The sequence below is a fragment of the Sorghum bicolor genome, chromosome 3 (assembly GCF_000003195.3).
Source record: "Sorghum bicolor cultivar BTx623 chromosome 3, Sorghum_bicolor_NCBIv3, whole genome shotgun sequence".
Lineage (NCBI taxonomy): Eukaryota > Viridiplantae > Streptophyta > Magnoliopsida > Poales > Poaceae > Sorghum > Sorghum bicolor.
In genome coordinates, this window is record NC_012872.2 from 10,325,420 (window position 1) to 10,347,028 (window position 21,609).

The 21,609-nt window shown below is 40.0% G+C and overlaps 1 protein-coding gene and 2 long non-coding RNA genes across 4 annotated transcripts; all 3 read left to right on the forward strand.

Moving 5' to 3' along the window:
- Positions 5,432–7,099, forward strand: LOC110434044. 2 transcript variants are annotated; one of them, XR_002451494.1, is made up of 3 exons: positions 5,432–5,589; positions 5,988–6,192; positions 7,086–7,099. It is a non-coding gene; the product is annotated as an uncharacterized LOC110434044 (long non-coding RNA). The 2 variants fall into 2 exon arrangements; XR_002451495.1 differs by lacking the exon at positions 7,086–7,099 and adding an exon at positions 6,253–6,330.
- LOC110434045 lies at positions 7,105–7,790 on the forward strand. The gene is made up of 2 exons (XR_002451496.1): positions 7,105–7,235; positions 7,590–7,790. It is a non-coding gene; the product is annotated as an uncharacterized LOC110434045 (long non-coding RNA).
- Positions 14,120–15,149, forward strand: LOC8072409. Its single transcript, XM_002455336.2, has one exon. It carries the CDS (start codon positions 14,182–14,184, stop codon positions 14,731–14,733), a length of 552 nt encoding a protein of 183 aa, XP_002455381.1. The 5' UTR covers positions 14,120–14,181; the 3' UTR covers positions 14,734–15,149.

The window sequence follows — 21,609 nt, forward strand, 5'->3', positions numbered from 1 at the left end:
CTGTTTTAGATTTTAGTTGAGTCTAACCATTCGCTTGTTTTGGTTTAAAATTGGTTTAAACTCATGTTAGGCTTCCGAGTTAGATTCAGACCATAACTTTCTTTTTTTCCCGCTATAGGACCAAGAGTTCTTGTGCCATAAACAAAAAATAAGATAAAAATAATAAGAAACCGGATCCAAAAAAGAGAAACATAGTCTTATATAGTCATATATATATATAAATTTTCACAGTTTATTATTAAGTCTATATATATATATATATATATATATATATATATAAAGTTTCTGCTCATTTTCTCTGCCATGAGGATTCAGAGACGGAACGGAGATGGATCATGGCCACACACACACATGCATGGGGTATTGGGGTTCAGCGAGTCGTTGTCCTTGGTTGAATTCAGGTGGCTGCTTTGACCTCCATGCCAGGAGCCAAACCCGGTACATCCCACTTTCTGTTAAGCTCTCTGACTATATGTGAGCTCAGCGAATCCGTCAAGTGTCAAGGTCAGAGTTCTTTTTGTAAGTTGTAAATGATGGAACAAGCAAGGGAGTTTCAGCGTTAGTTATTACTCTCGTATCGTACCTAACTGATGATGACATGGTTGTGGAAAAAATGCATGCCTAACTTTGATTATCAACTTATGTTTTTTTGACAGAATATCAACTTGTGGTTATTATCGATCAAAATTGTAGGCTGAGAGACCGTGGCAGGTCCGCATCTGTTTGTTCTCACAACATCATGCACTTTTTTTTGAACACAAGTGCAATAATTTCTCTGTTCTCGTGTCTACCCAGTGTCGTCATTAGTTCCTCGTAGCTATAGCTTTCGGCCACCTTCCGGCTTCCATTCCCCGGCTACCCCACACCCCTATGATGGCCTGAGCCCGCCTTGACCAAGCAAAGGGCCGGCTGCAGGAGCACACCCCTGCGATCTACTAACCAGTAACCAGCTTTCTGGCTGCGAGTAGTGGCGGACCCAGAAATTTTGTAGAGCCTGGGCGAATATTACAGTAAATAAAGTATAGCGGGTTGGTAGTAGAGTGATGTCGAGATAGTGGATCACGAATAGCGGGTGTTATTGCGAACGTTGAGTTCCAATAGCAGCATATGATAATTACATGTAAATTTAAGCACATATATTATGAATAATAGATATAAATAGATATTAACTGTACTCAAAGAACTAAAGTTTCACATATTTAAATTAAGAAAAAACATAGTGTTCCATATAAAGCCTTCTTAGATGTTCATGCATGCTACCTTAATACATATGTGTTAGGGTAGATTAACACAGGTGGATTAAGGTGGCTATATGGACATCTAAAACAAGCCCTAAGTCATCATATATTAAATTTTTATAAAGAAATAGACTATGGGAGTCATAAATGGTAGCAATTTGTAGCTAGAAATAAACATGCCCATGACACTAAAATTATTTATACGTTGTATTGCTAAAAAGGATTTCAATATACATTATGTAAGACGGTGTTTGGTTAGGGGTGTTAAAGTTTAACAGGTACGTGTAGCATTTTATTTTATTTGATAATTATTGTCCAATCATGGACTAATTAGGCTTAAAAATTCATCTCGTAAATTACTCTCTAACTATGTTTTTAGTTTTATAAATAGTTTATATTTAATACTTCATGCATGTGTACAAATATTCGATACGATGGAAGTTAAAGTTTAACTTCCCAAACCAAACAGGACCTAAGCTCATGGGCACATAAATTATACGCTGGCTGTATTTTTTCAAGTCTTGAGTTATATGAAACTGGCCAAAATTGATAATTTAATTATTAAGTACTGTCAATTATTAATTAGTACTAGCTACATGCATGGTATCTGCGTTTGGGCTACATGTCTTGATCACGCCGTGAGACTTTCATGTGTGTAGCATATATACAAACATACAGTAAAAGCTGTAGGGGTGATGCACTGCGCTTCATTTGCTCATGTCCGTCACTGAGCAGGGCCCGGGCAGGTGCCCAGGGTCGTCGGGCCCTGGGTCCGCCTATGGCTGCGAGTGAGGAAGTGTCCGGATGTATAACAAGCCCGCGCAAAAGATATTTAGCACTATTTTCAGTGAACTAATAATATTTTTGTCTTACAATAAATTAACATAAATTAATTTTAGCGAAGTGAACAGGTGAGACAAAAATTTACCAAAATACTTATTTTAAGAGAAATTTTACTATGGCTAGCCGTTGGTAAGGAGAAATTTAGTGGCCAGAAAACTCTCCTACTACAAGTAAAAAGACTAAAGAGGAGACATCGTTTTGGTGCGACATTCTCCCCTCCCGCTTTCGTCCTGCCTCCTGCGAACGTCGTCCCGCGCGCCCCCTCGCCCGCCTCCTCCTCCACGCAGATCGCCTCCTCCACGCGGATCCGGTCGCGCGGACCTCGCCCTCGCCCTCGCCCGCCTCCTCCCTCGGCGCGCCCTCGCCCGCGCACGCCTCCTCCTCCACGCGGATCCGGTCGTGCGGTCCGGTCGCCCCACGCGGACCTCGCCCGCCTCCTCTCTCGGCGCGCCCTCGCCGGCGCCCTCCTCCACGCGGATCCGGTCGTCCTGCCTCCTGCGAACGTCGTCCCGCGCGCCCCCTCGCCCGCCTCCTCCTCCACGCAGATCGCCTCCTCCACGCGGATCCGGTCCCGCGGACCTCGCCCTCGCCCGCCTCCTCCCTCGGCGCGGTCCGGTCGCCCCGCGCGGACCTCGCCCGCCTCCTCCCTCGGCGCGCCCTCACCGGCGCCCTCCTCCACGCGGATCCGGTCTCGCGGACCTCGCCCGCCTCCTCCCTCGGCGCGGATCAGGTAAGACTTTGATCATCTTCAGAAGGCCCAGGCAAGACTTTGATCAGTGTTGCTACATATCTATCAAAAAGCTGGAGAAATTTATTCAGAATTGCTCCACTAAAGTGAACTATCAGTTGCTTCAGTGTATCCGATAGCGGGTGAAGTAGAGAAAATTGTGAAACTATCAAATAAACCACAAAGTATAGTAATCCATGTTCCAGTGAAAGATTATTTTATTCATATTTTGAACACTGGCACATAAGTGCATAACCAGTAAACTGACTGAAGTAGCATGGTTTCTACACAAACTCATCACTCAATGAGTCCAGAAAATGCATTACATCTATTTATCCTAGATATTTCAAAATGAGGTGAATTTTTAAAATACTTTTGTTCTTCAAAGAATCTTACATCTTGTACATTTAGATTTCCATTGCTACTGGGTCTGTGCAGTTCTTTTCCTCTTAGAAAAAGAAACATCATTGAACTTTATAGTTGAGACACAATTGGTTTGGCCTTATCAATTAAAACCTTTCAACCAACAGTAATTGATCCAGCGGGTGCACCCAAACCTTTAGATACACATACTGCAGTTTAAGTTTCAGACACAAGAGAAGGAGGGAGGAGTGAACATAGTGCTCTGTAGAAGTGAAGTATATCAAAACGAAGACACAATTGATCAGGCCTTATCAATTAAAACTTTTCAACCAACAATAATTGATCCAGGGGGTACACCCAAACCTTTAGATACACATATTGCAATTAAAGTTTCAGACACAAGAGAGGGAGGGAGGAGGGAACATAGTTCTCTGTAAAAGTGAAGTATATCAAAACTAAGTCGTCAGCTTCAAACAAGAAAATTAGATAAAGGCATAATTTCTTTGGGCAGATTTTTTTGTGGGCACCGTATTTGTTGGGGATAGCTCAATTTAGGAAGGATTTCTATGAACGATGATTAGATAAATTAGTGTGGTGAATTCTGTGTTGGAATGGTGCCTTTTGCTATGGAAAGTTGGCAGCCCCAAAGGTTGCTTGGTCTAATGAAATCGAGATACCTGGTCATTTCGTGCTATATTTATATTTTTCCTTTTGCATATGCTTCAGTTTTTTAAAAGCTAGATATATAAGCATAAATGCTTCAGGTTTTATAAAGTTCTGTCTATATAGTAATATCATTATCTTGACCTTATATATCTTCAATATCAATAATATGATGCCCTTTATAGTTTTGAGTAATTTGACTGGTTCAGCCAGCTGATTGGGTGCATACCGAGGTTTTAATGCTTCCGCATGGTGTGATCAATCTGAGCTTTTCATTTGGATTATTCTTGCTTTTCTTCCACACAAATTGTGAACTAGTGATTTATTTTTCCTTTTGTAGGGACTACATATATAGATCAATGTGGCTTGGGTACAGTGCCATATGTTCTTTGTCTAATATGCCTTGTGTCGGTCTCATTTCTTAAAAAATCGAGTCCTACCCTGTCTGTTAGCAAAACACTTAACTTTTAGTGCTCAGTTCAGTGTCGAGTCCTACCCTGGTTCTGTTAGCAAAACACTTAACTTTTAGTGCTCAGTTCAGTGTTATGAAAACAACTTTGACAAAACACAATCAAGTAAGTACTTTAAATTTGATAGAATTAACTTTGGATTTAATGTAGGTCGTAGCGTTATGCACGGACAATAATAAGGTCACTGAGGCTAACACAAGCAACTGAGGGCACTTTCATCGATATGCTTGTACATTTGTTTTTCGATCTGGGTCAATAGACGAGGCCCTGCCGACGGCAGTGGCACAACGCCATAGCTTTTTTAGGCTTTGTATGTCGCTAGCGGTGGGCTATTGTGTATGGTTGCCTGTGCCAAGTACCTAGCATATGTAGAGACTAAAGAGTGTGCAGACTGCTTGTGTCTGTTACAATTTAGAGACTGAGTGGATCATAGAAATACTTATAAGAGCAAGTTTAATAATACAGTCCACTTGCTGGTTGTAAGGTTCCTTACAGCCTTCTTGCAGCCCACCCATACAATAGTTAGCTATTCACTATTAATACATGGCCCACTTATTTGTCTCACAAAGTTCCTTATTTTGTGTCTAAGCTGGCTGTAAGCTTATAGCCTCCTTCTTCTCTCTCCTCCCTTCTCTCCTCCATCTCAGCATTTAGCGAGCTTACACCCCATAATGGACGTGCGCGTGGCCCTATCCTCGATCTAGCTAGACCGCGCACCAAACCTAGGCCGCCGCCGCCGTGGTCTTGGAGGCCATCCGGGCGGTAGCAGAAGCTGGCAGGGCTGCTCGTGTTCTTCGCCCCAGTCTGACTCGCGTCTTCATCGGTCTTCTGCTCCTGCCGCACTTCCATCCCCCACCCCCGTTCTGCGAGGAGCACTACCAGGTATGCCAAACCCTTCTCCTTCCCACTATGTGAAATCGAGCACTCAAAACCTACCTTAATCTAATTGGCTAATTGTATTTGGATTATGCATCCCTTCCAAAGGTTATCTAATTGGCTAATTGTACATGTGCACAACCATGTCCTTTATTGGATCTGCGCCTGCATATCTTTGTTCTTTGCACTAGACCAAGAATTTCTACTATTCATCCTGCCAACCTTGGTGGGAGGCGTGGCTGGACAATGCGTGCAAGTTCAAGGAGGCCAGACACGCCAAGGCTCTCGTCCTCTTCTACCATGAAGTGCTAGGGGCTACGTGAGGATGGAATATGGATGCTTACTGCTGGACGTCGTCAAGCTGCACGATGAAATGCACAACAGAGGGAACTGCAAGCCCACAATGCAGGTGTTCACCAAATTGATATGCTCGAGTTTGCATTTTTTTTATATTCAGAGTTGTGAGAATAAATGAGGGATTTTTCTTGGTTACAAATCACATTGTAACTACAGTGAAATATAGTTTTATTTCAGTTTGCAGTAGAGATAGTTTTGCATATCATTATATCAATAAGATTATTTCAGTTGCACATATCAGAGTTGTGCATATAAATAAGCTTATTTCAGTTACAGGCCTCACCCAAGATAGTTTATTCTCATAAGCTTATTATATCATAACCATCAAGTGCAATTAGATTTCTCAACTATTTTTGGTCATATGAAGACTTTAGCGTCTTGGTGTGTTTAATTAATTGCTTGTGTTTATAGGTGTTGAACCCCTAACTGTTTCGGCATTTTTTAATGCAGGAGCACTTACTCTATATTTAGGCATTATATGTTGAGATCAGTTGCATAGTCGGTTGTATGGCTCTATAAGATAATCCAACATGCGAAGGCCTTTGCATTACCCATGGTTGCTTCTACTGATATGAATCACATAAACAAGTTACTGGATGGTGTCAATGATTTGGATGACAATCTTGACCTCAAGAATCTGCACATTACCTTTGAGGTTGTACTTTTAGCTATCCTTCATCAATCATCAATGTTCTTAGGTTTACCATTTGTTCAGGAGTTCTATTGGAACCATTTGCAATGGCTATCTTTAGCTATGGCAAAGTAAACAATTTGTTGATGGAAGGCTCTAAAATATGCATGATCCATCACATGTAAGGTCTTCTACACCTGCCCTGTGTACGCAGTTTGAATTAGCTATTACCAATGGAAACATATTAGGGTTCCTTGGAAGAAGGATTGTGTCTAACATGTTAATTGTGGCTAGATAACACCCTTTTATAACTAATCAATGCCTTTTATAAATTGACGAAATAGGTCCCCAACTTTAAATGAGCTGATGAGGGATAATGATGTTCAAACGTCTCTAATTTGTATGCCATTGAGGTAGTCTTGTTTTGTTTCTAGAACATATTTTTCTTGCTCTCTTTTTTGGGAGGGGTAGCAGGTCTAATGATGGAGCTGCTATGCTGACTTTTGATGTGCTCTGAAACTCCATAGTTTGCTAGAAAATAGGTTCCATTATGTAAGAAGAATCTAGGAACCCCAAAGTGGTACTTCAGTCAGAAAATTAATTACATGAAAAACAAAGTTCAAGCTTCATTTGTTAGAGAACGCATGATCATCAAGGTTTTTTTTATTTGTCACACATTTGTTTCATAGTTGATTCACCAGTAATGATTTTACCTGTGCAAATTTTTTTTGAAAGGTTCATATTGGCTACTGCCTTTTTTGTTTTTGAAAAATTAATCAGTAATGATATTCAATATTGCATTCACAGATATGCAATCAATGAAGAATCTTGTTTATTTGCATACTTGTTTGGAAATGCCCAGAATCTTGTAAAATCTAATACATAGCTCAATTAACGGGTCATTCTTTATGTTTCAGTTATGTCTATCAATTGTTTTTGCAATGCGATGGGTTTTTTCTGAAGTTTTGCAGATGAAAACTAACTCCTACTTATGTGCTATATTTACTACTCAGTCGTGGCAATTCTCCGATATATGTGGATGATACCTTTAAGGTTGTTACATGCAGGTAATTTTGACAATTTTTTTAATGCGCTTGATAGTATGAATATTACTATTTGCTTGAAAATTAGAGTTGATGTTCTAATCATGTAGAATAAAATTGTAGTATTATCAAAGTTTTGGCGTGCCATGTAGTAACCAGTTCCGTAGATGTGGGCTATGGTGGTGTTCCAGACTGCTAAGTATACATATTATTAGGTGGCTTGGATCAGATAAGTAAACTTATTTTTTCTACATATGCTAATTGAATGAATCTTTTTAGAAGTTTCTGTAATGAGATTGTAAAAGTACTGATGCCTTGTCTTAGTTAATTTTGAATATGTTTCCTGAAGACCAAATGTTGTTTACGTTACTGATTCAGATAACAAAAAGAAATTACTGATTTAGAAGATGATTGACAATCTTCAATGAGAATAGAGGACAACCTGGCACATGAGCCTTCACGTGTTGGCATGCCTGCACTGCCAATGCATCTTCAACATGAGTTGAGGGAGGGCGCTGATGCCTTGGGGGGCTAGATGATCGAGATCTAAGCACCTAATGGCCAGGTGGGGTTTATTAGGTATGGAGCAGAAGCCATTGATGGTTGGGACATCATTGTGCTGTAATTTTCAACATCGTTTTGCTGTATTTTTTATGAACTACAGTTCAAACTCAGTGTGCACAACATATCAATGGTGGAAATCATGTTACACCCTTGCCTAATTCCTTTACACCTTTGTCTAGAAACTGTAGTTCAAATTCAGTACCATGATGATGATGGTTGAAAGCATTCACACTTAAAGATTATATTGAAAAGGCTATTAGGCAAGGTCGAACCGTCGAAGAGCTCTTCCGGACAACCATTAGGACTGAAAGATTGAAGCAGTAGTGCCTATTCTGGTCCCTGACGTTTAGAGACCAGCTTAGTCTAACAATCAGAGGATTTTGTTCTATTGTGAAACAACATATATTTGTCTTATCTCACTATATGCAGAAACCAAGTATTGGTGTTAGATATGCTAGCAGAATCTGTCTATTGGAACCCATGTTTACCATTTGTGCAATTTTCAAGGACATGGCCTGTATAAATGTCTTGCAGTCATGGCATTTGATAAGTGTGAGAATGAACACCAATGTGCTATTCCATGACTGTGTTAATTTTAGGAACTTTGTTTTTTTAGATTAAATATCATTTCCATGTCGGTGTTTAATTTTATAATACTATTATATTATTGTGCGATCTATATATTTTAATATAAATTTTTTTGTTGTCCCGTAGCAACGCACGGGCACGCTACCTAGTAGAGTTAAAAGAAAGGTACCGGATATAGGTACTTAAATTGGTTGGTTGAGAACAAAAAAATGAAGCTGCATAGAGGACGATGAGGAAGAGGAGGTAGTGACAAGGTTGATGGGCTCGAGCTGCCAATCATGGGGTTGTTGGGCACTGTCTAGTAGTGATAGGATCTAGATGGCTAGACAAGGTAAACAACATATAAAAAATATTTCTACAAACTCACAAATACTATAGCAAAGGTTGAGTAGTACAAAAATAAATTGTACAAGCAACTACTTGCTCTAGCTCTAATTCAACCAAAACAAGCCTCCTGCACAAGCCGTAGTTTGATTTCTAGACTGAGTTACTCAAGCAAACAAGCTACCAACTAATCAAGAGAACAAACTAGAATGCTACAAATAAAATAGTTACAACTATAAGGTAGTCTAGTGCTATATACTAACAAGAGAACTACCACTACTCAACCAAAACAAGCAACAAGCACTACACATGCTAAGTTGAGTGAAATATAAGTGAAGAGCTTTACACTGGACCGTTCAAGAGAGATGATATAATGATTTTTTTCTTCCGAGGTTTGGTTGCTTGCGAGCAACTTAATCCTCGTTGTGGTGAGTCTAGTAGTGAGTGATTCGTGCACTAACTGGCATGACACGCCAAACCCACAACTTGGATGTCGCAAGAATCAGTCCTACAAGCTCTTCGTCTAGCCACGAGCAATTTAGTAGAGTATCCTTTTGCTTTTTGTGAGGTAGGATCAAAACATCTCACAATATCACTTGGTTGGAGGCGAAGAACAATCACCAATCTTCCTCAATGACCCACTGCTGCTCCAAGCCACCTAGGTGGCAGCAACCACCAATAGTAATAAGAATCCCGGAGCTCAACTCAAATACTACTACCACTAGATGCAACAACTAGATGTAAATGCTCTAGAATCACTCCTAATCTCAACTTGGATCAAGCAATGGACAAGTAGATGAGTAGGAGGTGTTTGCTTAGGCTCACAAGGGTGTTTAATAGGTTAGAGTGCAAAGAGAGCCACCTCAAGACCGGCCAAGCTCTATTTATAAGCCCCCATGAGCCAAGGAGCCATCATGCTCCTCACTTTAGAAAAGTCGAGGCCGTCGGACCGACTGACGCCCACCATCGGACCATCGGGGCATACGTGTCACTAGCCGTTTGAATTCGACCATTGCCGCCAATGACTATGTGTGCTATGGTTCGATCGCCTAGAGTCTGGTGATCATCGAGCCAAAACCTTCCTCTAGTCTGATCGATGCCATGCAGAGAGCTCCTATAACGTGAAAATGGTCGTCGATCCTCGAACCGTTGACCAGTCTATGATGACCCCTGTCGTACCAACCCTAGCATTGACAGGTGGGGACTAGTGGATGAACAATGTGCCCTTTCTGTCCGACACTGCCTCGATCACCACTGTTAGACCATACATAATGGTTTGGTGTGACTTGAAATGCACACAACTAGGGTTAGCCATCGGACCTAGTCTTTGCTAGTCCAACACCCTTAGTTAGAGTCTGATGGCCACTGGTGACCATCTCTAGCTTGCTTCTTCCACCCTTTTGCAACTGTGCCAACTCCAAAAGTGTTTCAACTCTAGTGGAAGTGAATTAGCATTTTGATAATCATTTTCAAAGGGTTTTCCATCTCCTCACTAGATCTAATGCACATGCAAAGAGTCAATCAACTTAGTGGCACTTAGATAACCCCATTTGAACTTTGAGTTCTCCTCTTAATAGTACGACTATCTATCCTATACTCGATCAACACTCTATTACACCTTGATCAGCAAAACAAAATGCCCTAGCTTATACCTTTGCCTTGAGCACATGCATTTTGTTTTTATCTTTCTTCTTTTCCAAGAATTGAGCATTTGATCATCATTTTGCTACCATCATCTCCTCCATGAGTGCCATCCTTGCTCAACCTTGGTGTGGACCTAACCTATCTCATTCACAACACTTAAAGTAGAGGTTAGTCCACTAATTATCTCAATTACCAAAACCTAAGATAGGGCTTTCACCTAGCTGCGACATGTGCAAAGATGGTAATACATACACAATCCCTGATTTACCACAGGGAATTACCCTACTAGGAGATGGGGATCGGAAGATTTAGTTCCTAGAGGGATTGAAGTTGGAGAAAAACTCTCCTCGTCGAGTTTCGCAGCAACTGGGATGGGGAACCATCCCCGCCCCCCGTGAACCTATTTCTTGTAGCAATCTTGCACCAATCTATTAAGTGGTTCAATTTATTGTTTTCATATGGATATAGTGTATTAGATATATAGAGGTCTATTGATAATTTCATATCTTTTAGTGATAAGTTGGTGGATTTTCTAAGGTGCTTGTTGGTTTATCTATTAATAAATTTTGTGAGAATTAATATGTTTAAGTGGGGATAGTGAATCCTTGTGGTGACTAATATCCCGGTGGGGACGAGGACGATGAAGAAATTATCCTAGATGACATTTGGGGGATGGAGAGGGGGACATGAAAAATTCTCCCTACGGCAATGAGGATGGGGACCTAACCCCGACGGAAATTATCTGTTGACATATAGAGGCTCGTGGCATCATCCTTTTTGAAGAGTTGGCTCCGGTAGCAGTGCTAGGTGTGGCACTCTACTCTCATGCGTGTTGTAGATCCCAAGTATAGCTAGAGTGTTGTAGAACTTAAGAAAGTATAGGGTCTGAAGTAGACAATAAATGAAACGATGTCCATAATAGGGTTGTTTATCAAGTTTGTCATGCGCTTTGGTTTAATTTGTGATATCGAGTAGCAAAATGTGTATGGCTTGTTGATTGTGTGATTATCACTTTTGTGCATAAAAAATCTACTTGTTGATTGTCTAATATGACTTGTTGATTTTGTGATTGTCAGTTTTGTGGTATGTGAGTTGTGAAATAGAACACCAAAAATGTTTGTTTAGACAATTTTTGATGAATGTTTAGACAATATCAGTTTGAAATCCTTTTTTGCACAATTGTGAAGACTCAAGCTCTTAGGACTGTGTCAGTTGAATTGTTCTAGGTCATGAAACACAATCTGAAATAGATGCATTATGGAAGTCTGCCAACTGACATAACATGTAACATATGTTCCGAGGAACGCAATAATAGGCGTTGACAACAAATAAGATCCAAAATTAATAAATTAAATTTGTATAAAAGTAATTTAATTACATAAGACCCAATCTTGAAATGAGCTCTAAATTTGTTTGTATGGGATCAAGTGTCGTCCTAAATTTATCACCATTTTATTTGAGCTTGAACTTGTTCAGTAATAGTCATGGTACTTAATTTGTCTTTGGAAGATGTACAAGTCTTGTCATTTTTCTTTGGCTGTTCTCTTTTCTACTTGTGGCTGTTAGCATCAAGGATAATCTTTGTTGCAGGTGTGGGTAATTTTTTTTCATATCCTCCCACTACGCCACAACACGCAATCACTGCTGGAGCATCACTGACGGTTTTGCTGAAGCCAACAACGACTAATAATCACTCCCATGTGGTAAGGTGAGGATCTAAAACCTGATGGGAAGCTAATCACTTGAGAGTGATGATACTTATTATCTTTCCTTAATATATAATTATGAAAATTTTAGTCCACCAGGTATCTTTCTGTCCGCCAATATTCTATTCCTCATGGGTGCTATTTGGATTAGAATAGGATTCCTAACTATACTTGTCGAAAAAATAGAAAATAAAGACCCAAACCAAGAGTCATGACAAAAAAGAAAAAGGGAAAAGATTAAAAGGGAAAAAATTTGTGACCAATGACAACATGATCTCTATGGAAAAAGAAAAAAGTCAGTGTTTATGGAAAGACAACACTCTATGACAAAAAGAAAAAAAAGGTGGCATTTATGGAAAAAAGAAAAAAATTTAAACCAAAGAAACTTATTGTAGTTGATCTCTACTCTTATTTTATTTTCCATATGGATTTAGATTACGATCCTTATCCAACTTACTAGGAGGCATCTATTTGGATTAGAATAGAATTCCTAGCTATCATTGTGTCACAAAAAAGGAAAAAAAGACCCAAACCAAGAGTCATGGCAAAAGCAAAAAGAAAAAAGGCAAAAAAAAATTGTGGCCGATGAGGATACGATCTCTATGATAAAAAGGAAAAATATCAGCATTTATATATAAAAAAATTAGAAGAAAAGGATATTTGATATTTTCAGAAATACTTATCGTCGACGGTAAGATTGGCACAATGCAAAGTGGCTATGGCTCGACCTTAAAACAATGTAAGACTGCAGAAAAAAAGTAAAAAGGGCATGCCCACGTGATTTTTTTTTTGTGTCAAATAGGTTCTCACCACCAAGAAAGAATTTTGGTCTATCACATGCTCACTACTATCCCATGAGGATTCAATGGACCAAGCAAATATCTCTACTATATGAGTTAACGTGATGTGTCTATATTGTGGAGTCTAATTCTAAACTAAATTAGAATATGAAGCACTATATTATCGGTGATATGAAATTTGATTCTAAGACATATTGAAACAGATCTCTCTCCGTGGTATACGAGTTACGATGACATGTTGAAACACAATACGAAATCTAATTAGAACATATAATGTGACCATTGCATAAATCTTTAAATAATAAGTCGTTCATGTGACCACTTAATAAGTTATACACCTCATTGCAACGTACGGGCACGTCTTGCTAGTAAGTTTAAAAGTTCTTTTCTCTAATCAAAGGCTGCGATAATGGCTGTGGCAGCACAGATGCTATTATTCGAGATGGTTCTGGAAGTATGATTGCAGCTTCAAATACTTTTATCTCCTATTTTGTTGATGCACTAATGGCCGAAGCTTTTGCTCTTAAGGAGGGACTGATGCTAGCTCAACATATTCGGTTGATTGTTCAATCAAATTGCTTGGAGGTTGTCCAGACTATGGAGAATGGAGGATTTATTGCGAACTCAGCCGCTGCAATTTATGATGAGTGTAGCATCGTCTGGAATGGATTTCAAGAGATCTCTATTGAGCACTTAAGTAGGGAGGCAAACAATGTGGCGCATGCGCTAGCTAGGCAAGCTATGATTTCTAGAACAAATTGTATTTGGGACGATGATCCCCCTAGTTTTATTGTCCAACTATTATCAGGCGATGTAACTTTTTTCGATCAATAAAGCTTGCCCAAGGGCTTTATCAAAAAAAAAAAGAGGACACAAAATACCACAAAACTCCAGCTTGCCAGCAACCGCGGTAAAAGAGCTCTAAATTTGAAGTCCATTAACTATTTTTTGTATTTGTTATATACCAAATTCTGCTGGTCTTTTAGTTTTGTTTTGTCACGTGCTATATGCTCTATTCTCGGCCGTTAGACCATCTCATCTCAAATTAGTGAGCAGTGAAACGGAAGGAGGAGATGAGGCTATGAGGCTCTCGCCATTCTTTAGCTAGGGTACCTTAGCTTATAGATAGAACAATCCCAACGCCAGCGACGACAGCGAGCGGACCATGGCAGCCCGAGCAATGGCGGAGAGCCGTCATTTCCGTCGTCCATATGCATGCAGAGCCACCCATCCCAAGTCGGTAGGAGTATTTATCTGCCTTGGCCGGTCCCGTTGAATTGAGCAGTCTTGCCCAGCCCCTTTCGCACCCGCAACCCTGCAACTAATAAAAACCATCGGCTAGCGATGGCCGGAGCCCGCGTGCTGCTCATCGTCCTCGCGGCTGCCGTCGCGCTCCTGGCCGCACGCCCGGTGGCGGCCACCGGGGGAGTTGCCGGTGTGGAAGAAGTCTGCAGGAGCACACCTTTCCCGGATCTGTGCACCAGGACGGCGGGGAAGCACGCCGAGAAGTACAAGGTCGTGGACGCGGTGACGGTGCTGGAGATGCAGGTGGACGCGTTCAAGAAGCGCGTCAAGGCGGCGCGGAGGGTCGCGAAGCAGGAGGTGAAGACGGCGGCGCCGACGCCCTTGGTGCGGAGGGCGCTGAACCTCTGCAAGAGCTACTACCTGGACGCCGGGGACAACCTCGGCGCCTGCAAGCGCGCCATCGGCTTCAGGGACGCCGTCACCATCCGCGCCACCATGAGCATGGTGGCACAGGACATGCAGAATTGCGACGAGGAGTTCAGGAAGGCCGGCTCCACCAACCCCATGGAGGACCACAACAGGTCGCTCATCGAGATGTCCGAGATCTGCCGCACGCTCTCCAACATGGTCCCTTACGAACATACCCATTGATTTTTTTTTTCCACCCACAATGTTCAGTAACGTCGTCGTCGTCGTCGTCGTCGTCTAAGTGCGGCCTAACATGCAATTTGATGGCCGCGTGCGTGTGTGTGTGTCAGTCGATGATAGAGCTGGACGCATGCCACAGTTCATGCGGAGCTAGCGCGTCCTCCTTTTTTCTGTGTTGCCTCATGCGGCTCGTTGAGAGGCACGCGTGTAGGGCAGCCTATATGTAATCCTATTATAACCTGCTAATTTGTGCTTCTTGTATAGCCAGTCTCATCATACAACTAAAAATGTTGCTCAGTTCTTGGCAGCACAATACAGAGTAAAACTGGTCTTCTTCCTCGTTTTCGCCTTAGTTGAGTGGCTGTTTTTACAAAGATTTGTAACATAAAGGTACATATATGATGAAAATTTGACTTCTACTGTCATTATGCTATTTTTGTATGGGTGTGGCTACTAAACAGGACAAATCTAGAATTAGGAGAATTTCTTCTACTTTGACTCTTTGAAATAGCTTCAACCTCTTCTTAAAGTGCATTAATAACAAAATTTTTGTATGAGAGGCTAAGAGGGGACTCCATGGGTTCGGCGGCCCTAGGGAGCTAGAGCCCCCACAGCCCCACCGGCCACCGCTTGCTCCGTCACTGGATGTACGTGACGGTGCGTTAGGTCAACTCTAAGGCAACAACATCCTATGCTCAATTGTTCATTGATACTCCTAGTGTGGTGCCAAATAAAGCAAGAGGGAGGGGCAATAGAGACCAGTGGTCAATGCATGGAGGAAGGGGCAAGTGCCCGTCTTTGCCTCCCCACTAACCACTAACCACCGCCAATGCTCTTGTGTCTTATCCACGTCAACAAACCGTAGAAAAATATTTTTAAAGATGATTAAAATAGATTTTTAGAGGCAGTTTAAAAAACCACAACCATACCACTAATTGTAAAAATAAGTGGTTTTTAGAGACGGTTTTAAAACCGCCTCTCAATATCGATTTTTAGATGATGTTCTCTTAAGACAACCACAATTAAAAATAAGAAAAAAAATTATATTTGAAATCACAACCTTTCTCTCTGTGCAGTCCATCCTATACCACTACACCACACAATCAATTATGACTAGTTCTACGATACTATCTATTTATATACTAATATATAAAAATCTTGTAATCAATATTTTAACTCGTAAACAATCTTAAATGAGAAAACTTTTAACTACAAATTTTAGATCTCATTGAGCCCTACAACTTTCATATAGGACATTTTTCTATCCAAAGTCATTTGAAAAATTCAAATTTTAAAATTTAAAATCTAGGAATTAATTTATATATTTGGAACCCTAAATGATCTCAAGCAAAAATTTTATCAAGTACAAAGTTTTAGATCTTGTTGAGTTCTATAGTTTTGATATAAATTTTATCTTCATCCGATTTTATTTAAAAAAGATATGAATTTATTTGTGCTACATCTATTTTTAAGAACGATTGACTTAATAAAAGCGCCTTTAAAAATCACTAAGCTTTAGAGACGATTGACATATGCAAGCGTCCTTGAGAACCGCCTCTGAAAATGAAAATATTTTTAGAGGTGGATTTCTTAATGGAACTAACCTTGTGAATGGATTTTCATCGATGATGTTAGAGGCAATGTGTTAGTTTAACCATGTCTGGTAGAAAAGAGAGACATCCCTAAAAATCTTTTTTGTACTAGTGCATAACCTTTGAGATCACATACAGTTCGTGGGGATCAGAGGAAGTTGCTAATTATCATCAAGATCCTTACCAAAATGAACTATATGCATGATGACTAAGCTTGTGTTCGGTTGCAAGATCTATGAGGATGGGACGAGATGATCCCCATTTTACTAGTGTACAGTTCCAGGTCACCCTGGGTGATCGGTACTACCGAACCGATCGGTTCGGTATTTTGGTACCTTCTCTAATTCGGTACCAGAGGAAGCCGGTACCGTTCGGTTCCTGGAAAAACTTGGTACCGAGGTATTTCGGTTTCGGTATTTTCGGTTCGGTACCGGTAAATACCGAAAGTACCGAACAACATGTAATATTAGGTTGAGTAGCAAATTTTGACAGAAATTTTATATGAATCCATATAGAATAATAGTGTCAAATTAAACAAATAGAAAGGCACAAATACATAATATATAGTTGTCCACAAATACATAACATATAGTTGTCCAAAACATAATATATAGCTATTACATGGGCTGCTGGCAGGCTAATTCTGTACTGTTTGGTAATTTCGGTTTACCGAGGCCCAGTACCGAAAGTACCTCGATAAATTCGGTACCTGGGAACCTGGTACCGAACAGGAACCGAATTATTCGGTTTCGGTATTTTTCGGTTCGGTTTCGGTTTTCGGTATTTCGTGCCCAGGGTTAGTTCCAGGTAGCCTCAATAGGGAATATTCATCCAAGATCCAGGACACTCCCATCCCTTGTAATTGAAGTGACAAAGGTGTTCTCCATTAGCGACGTGTTCACATTGTCTCACACGCTTACTTGGCATCCTGGTGCATCTTTGGCAATCAAGCTCACGGCCACATGTTAAGGACATCACTCTTTTAGATACACATATCACTCCTCCAACTACTATACAAGTACCGATGACTAGAGCTGGGACACACCGACTAAATCTAAAGGTGTGCATGTTTCTGAGCGATCCTTAAGTTATTATAAATAGGAACATTAAAGAGAATTATGAAATACTTAAAGAGAGATATCGAGGTAGCGAAGACCAACAAGTTCATCCAAGTCAAGATAGAGGCCCTATCTAAGTCAAGTTTGAGTCTAGCTCGGTCCTTAGGGGTAATCAACACTAAAAATAATCGTCCATTACACATATGGACTCTGTTTTGACATTCTACATATGCATAAAAAGTTAAGGATACAAACTTTCGAATGCCATTGGCCTCACATTAAAATTCCACCGGAGTTAATAGAAATCATCAAAACAAGTATGTCTAGAACCTATCAAGGTGCTACAACATCGTCTTTTGTCCACTGGGTCATGTATCATCTTTGAGCCTACTAAGGGCACGTCTAGGGGTATGCATGCCCTAAATACCTTATAATCGGTAGCTCTCACCCATGATAGGGTTTCGGCTTTGCTTTAGACCGATCTATCACTAAATGGTAGTCATTCATCTATGTGTGAGACCATAGCTCTTAGTGCTTAATCATGCATCAATAATTTTTCTCTAGATTGCGTTCTTTCGAGTTCTTGCTTGTCTCCATCTTAGCAAGATCAATCAGGTAGTAACGTTGATGTTAGAGAAGATATGGTACTAAGGTTGTAGAATTCAAATCTTGTGGTCTCTCCCCTCCCCCCCCAAAAAAGATCTTGTAGTCTCTTTAGCTAGATCGGTGTGTCAAGTATCTACCAAATCGACAACTATCTTCATCTGATGGAAGATCAAAACCCCATTCTCATCAATTTGTAATCAAAGCTTTCGGTGTTACCATCAAGTTCACACCTTTACCTTAGTTCTAGTATTTTCACCTTTGTCCCATAGTCCACCACCATATTTTTTTCTGTCCTACATCCTTCCACACCATAGCCTTTGCATAATCCAGATTTAGAGTCCATCTTGTTTATTTTGTGTCCTATGTCATGGTATATTGTTGCTAGTTTAGATCATATTTGAGTCCATTTTATGTGATCCCTCCATTGTTTTCCTTCAACCCTAGCTACAACCACAAAATTGTGTATAATGTGCCTGTTTTGTGCTCTCTAGAAACCTTGACTCAAAGTGTATCTTCCTTCAAATGATTATAACTTTCACATATAGACTCGAGATTAGTCAAATTATATACCTACGGAGATTAGAAGAAATTTTTGCATACGTTTCTCCCCCCTTCAATGGGTTCGCTGAAATTATTTTTAAGAAGTTTGGCTAGGTAGATTTTGTTTTTGAGCCCAAGAGATCCGACATGCTTCTTGGAGCACACAAGAAACCTTGTATAGGCCACACCTTTCATCTGTTTGATCTTAAAAATTTTGTGAGTGGTTCTTCTATGCTCTTAAGTAAGCCAAAATATGAAAACATAGTAAAAAAGTTCCAAAAACAATGGTCGATGAAAAATATAGTGAAAAAAGAAAAGAGGGAGAGAAAGCACATAGAGGACACCTAGAGAATTGTTTTGGAGTGTGTGGTATTGCGCGTTGTCTATCATACTCTTGATGTCTTGTGCTAGGAACACATATAGGCTAGCAATGAGGACAAGTGCTCGGGACTATAGTTCAGAATTGCTATTTGTTACAAACTTATGTGCCATCTTTTTATATTTGTTGCCTCACAAGCTCCACATATACTTCAGATCAGTATTGTAACACCCTAAATTTTACTTTTTTGGAAATAGAGGAGAAATAAGTAATTATACATTTCTTTGTGCTCATGAAACATAGGGAAAATAATATTTTTCATTAAATTAAAATTTATCATAAGACTTAGCAACATTGTTGTGCATACATGTTGTTGCATAAGATTTGATGCAATGTTTGATTGTTGCTCCTTTGTGTGTTGAGAGTAAGCAATGTTTTTAAAATTGCGTTAAGTAGAACGATCTTCCTTGGTCGGTACATCTTTATCTTTATCTACAACCAAATTCCTTATTCCTCAGGTCAAGTTTTTATTAGGAGCTTCCTAAAATCTTTTCTTTGTCATCCAACTCACTCATTTTAGTTCCTCGTCCATCAAGCAATCTCTACAAACTTTTCAGAAATTTTTCCAGCTTTTGTTCTCACTCTTCTGTGAGCATGATCTAATTTTTAGATGCTCCATATTATCTCATCATGAGCTCCAAATACTTTATTTGGGTTCCTCATATTCCATAATGTCTCTGAGAATTTTTCTCAAATTTTTGGAGCTTTCGGAGTATTTTTTCTTGGCTTAAATAATAATTCTTAACTTTTCTAGAATTATTTTATCCATGAAATTAATTAATTCCGAAAATAATAAATCTCTCATTTTTCTCAACGCTCAAGGCCCATGTCTTTATTTATTAGTGGGCTTTAATAATTAATTAGACCTATTAGTAAAGATAAAGGGTGCAAATCAATTAGTACCATATCGCTAGTAGACGTGGAGGTGGGGAGTTTTTCTTCCTATATATATGTACCTAACCCCGTAGGCAAAGCACACCAAATACTACCATATGGGAAGCCTCTCATTTGAGAATTCCTAAGGTAGTAAAATAAAAATTTATTTTCTTCTCTACAACGTGATCGCCCTCGGTCCGGTGTCGATCCGCCCGTCGTCGTGCTTTCCATCTCCGCTTCGTACCTATCTGCGAAATCTCTATTGGTGAGTTTGTTTTCCCCGCATCAAATCGTAGCCGTAGGCTTAAGTTTCATGCTCGCCGGCTAGGAGCTCGCTGCTGCAATGGCTGGCCGCCAGGTTTTGCTCTACTCCAATTAGTTTACCTGGGTTTCTAAATCAAAATATGTTTTCAGTAATTACAAAATTGCCACCAGATTTGTTTAGCTCATAAAATCTTCATTTTAACTCCGATTTGATCCATTCAAATTGCGTTAGATTCGTAATCACAAGATCTACATGTTAGTCTCACTGAGTTTACAACTTTTTATTTTCGTGATCCTATTTAATTAATTATTTTATTAAAGGAAATCTTAGAAAATTCATATCTTCTTCGCTATAGCTCCGATTTTCGTGATCTTTACGTCTGTGTGATCGTAGAGCGATGTTGATTCTTTTCATAAACTTTTCATCTTTATTTGCTACTGTTGGTGTATTGTTCTAATTATAGGTTTGTTTTGCTTTGTATGATTGCCTCTGTATGATTGGTGTTGATGTGATGACTGAGTTTAGTCGGTGAGCTTTTACGTGGTGATCAAGAAGCAGTTTGTGGAAGGTTTGGAACTAAAAGAAAGATCTGAGTTTCAAGGCAAGTATAGCATGGGATCAACCTTGTTTCCTAATAACTTTAATCACACAGTTCATATTGCATGTGTCTCCTTGATAAGGATTTCCTAGTATTGATCTTATACCTTGTCACCTATGGTTATGCATTGGGTAGCTTATGCTAGTGCTCCACTAAACCATGATCTTGTAAATTGATTAAAGGATTATGCAATAAACATTAAAAGATGACTTTTTAGCAACTTTGGAAAAGAGGGTTGGAGCATTGGGCTATCTTATGGTGCTCTAGTTTCTCTCCATAAGGACTTATCTGTATCTGACCATACGGGACATACAGTACAACTGTGAGGGCTACATGGCTCTGGCTTTAGCTCAGTATGAGGACCTTTTCTAGCTTGTTAGTGGTTACCCTTGTGGCGCAAGTGGGGGATAGCAGACCGTGGATTCCTACGGGTGAGTCACACGGACTGACTAACGAAACCTAGCGGCCCTAACTTGTTAGACGAACCTTTGAAAGGCTTCATAGTGAACCCTGCCGGCCTCCCTAGGAAGGGGGTTTAGAGACTCATGACCTCGGGCGAAAGGGTAAATCACGACTCAAAGTGAAAGTGTACAACCTCTGCAGAGTGTAAAACTGATATATCAGCCGTGCTCACGGTCACGAGCGGCCTTGGACCAATACAGAATAAATGATCACTAATGGAAAATTATTAATGATATTATTGCTAATATGTTGTTTATGCTATTCTTTATTCACCTTAATTGATCATGAGTTTACTATGGGACTTGCCAACTTGATGCTACTCATATGCTAAAATTGTGACAACTAAAAGCTACATGCAGTTAAACCAGTGTCTAGCCTTTGAGCCTCATGAACCCTATGTTATTCTTGTTGAGTACGAGATGTACTTACGCTTGCCTTTACATTTTATTTGGATAAAAATCCCGGATGGGTACCAGATTGCAAGCTTGGAAAAGAGTTTAGGC

Bases quoted from the DNA above. Each gene is read 5' to 3' on its own strand.
- LOC8072409 (XM_002455336.2), top strand. From the start codon at position 14,182: ATGGCCGGAGCCCGCGTGCTGCTCATCGTCCTCGCGGCTGCCGTCGCG.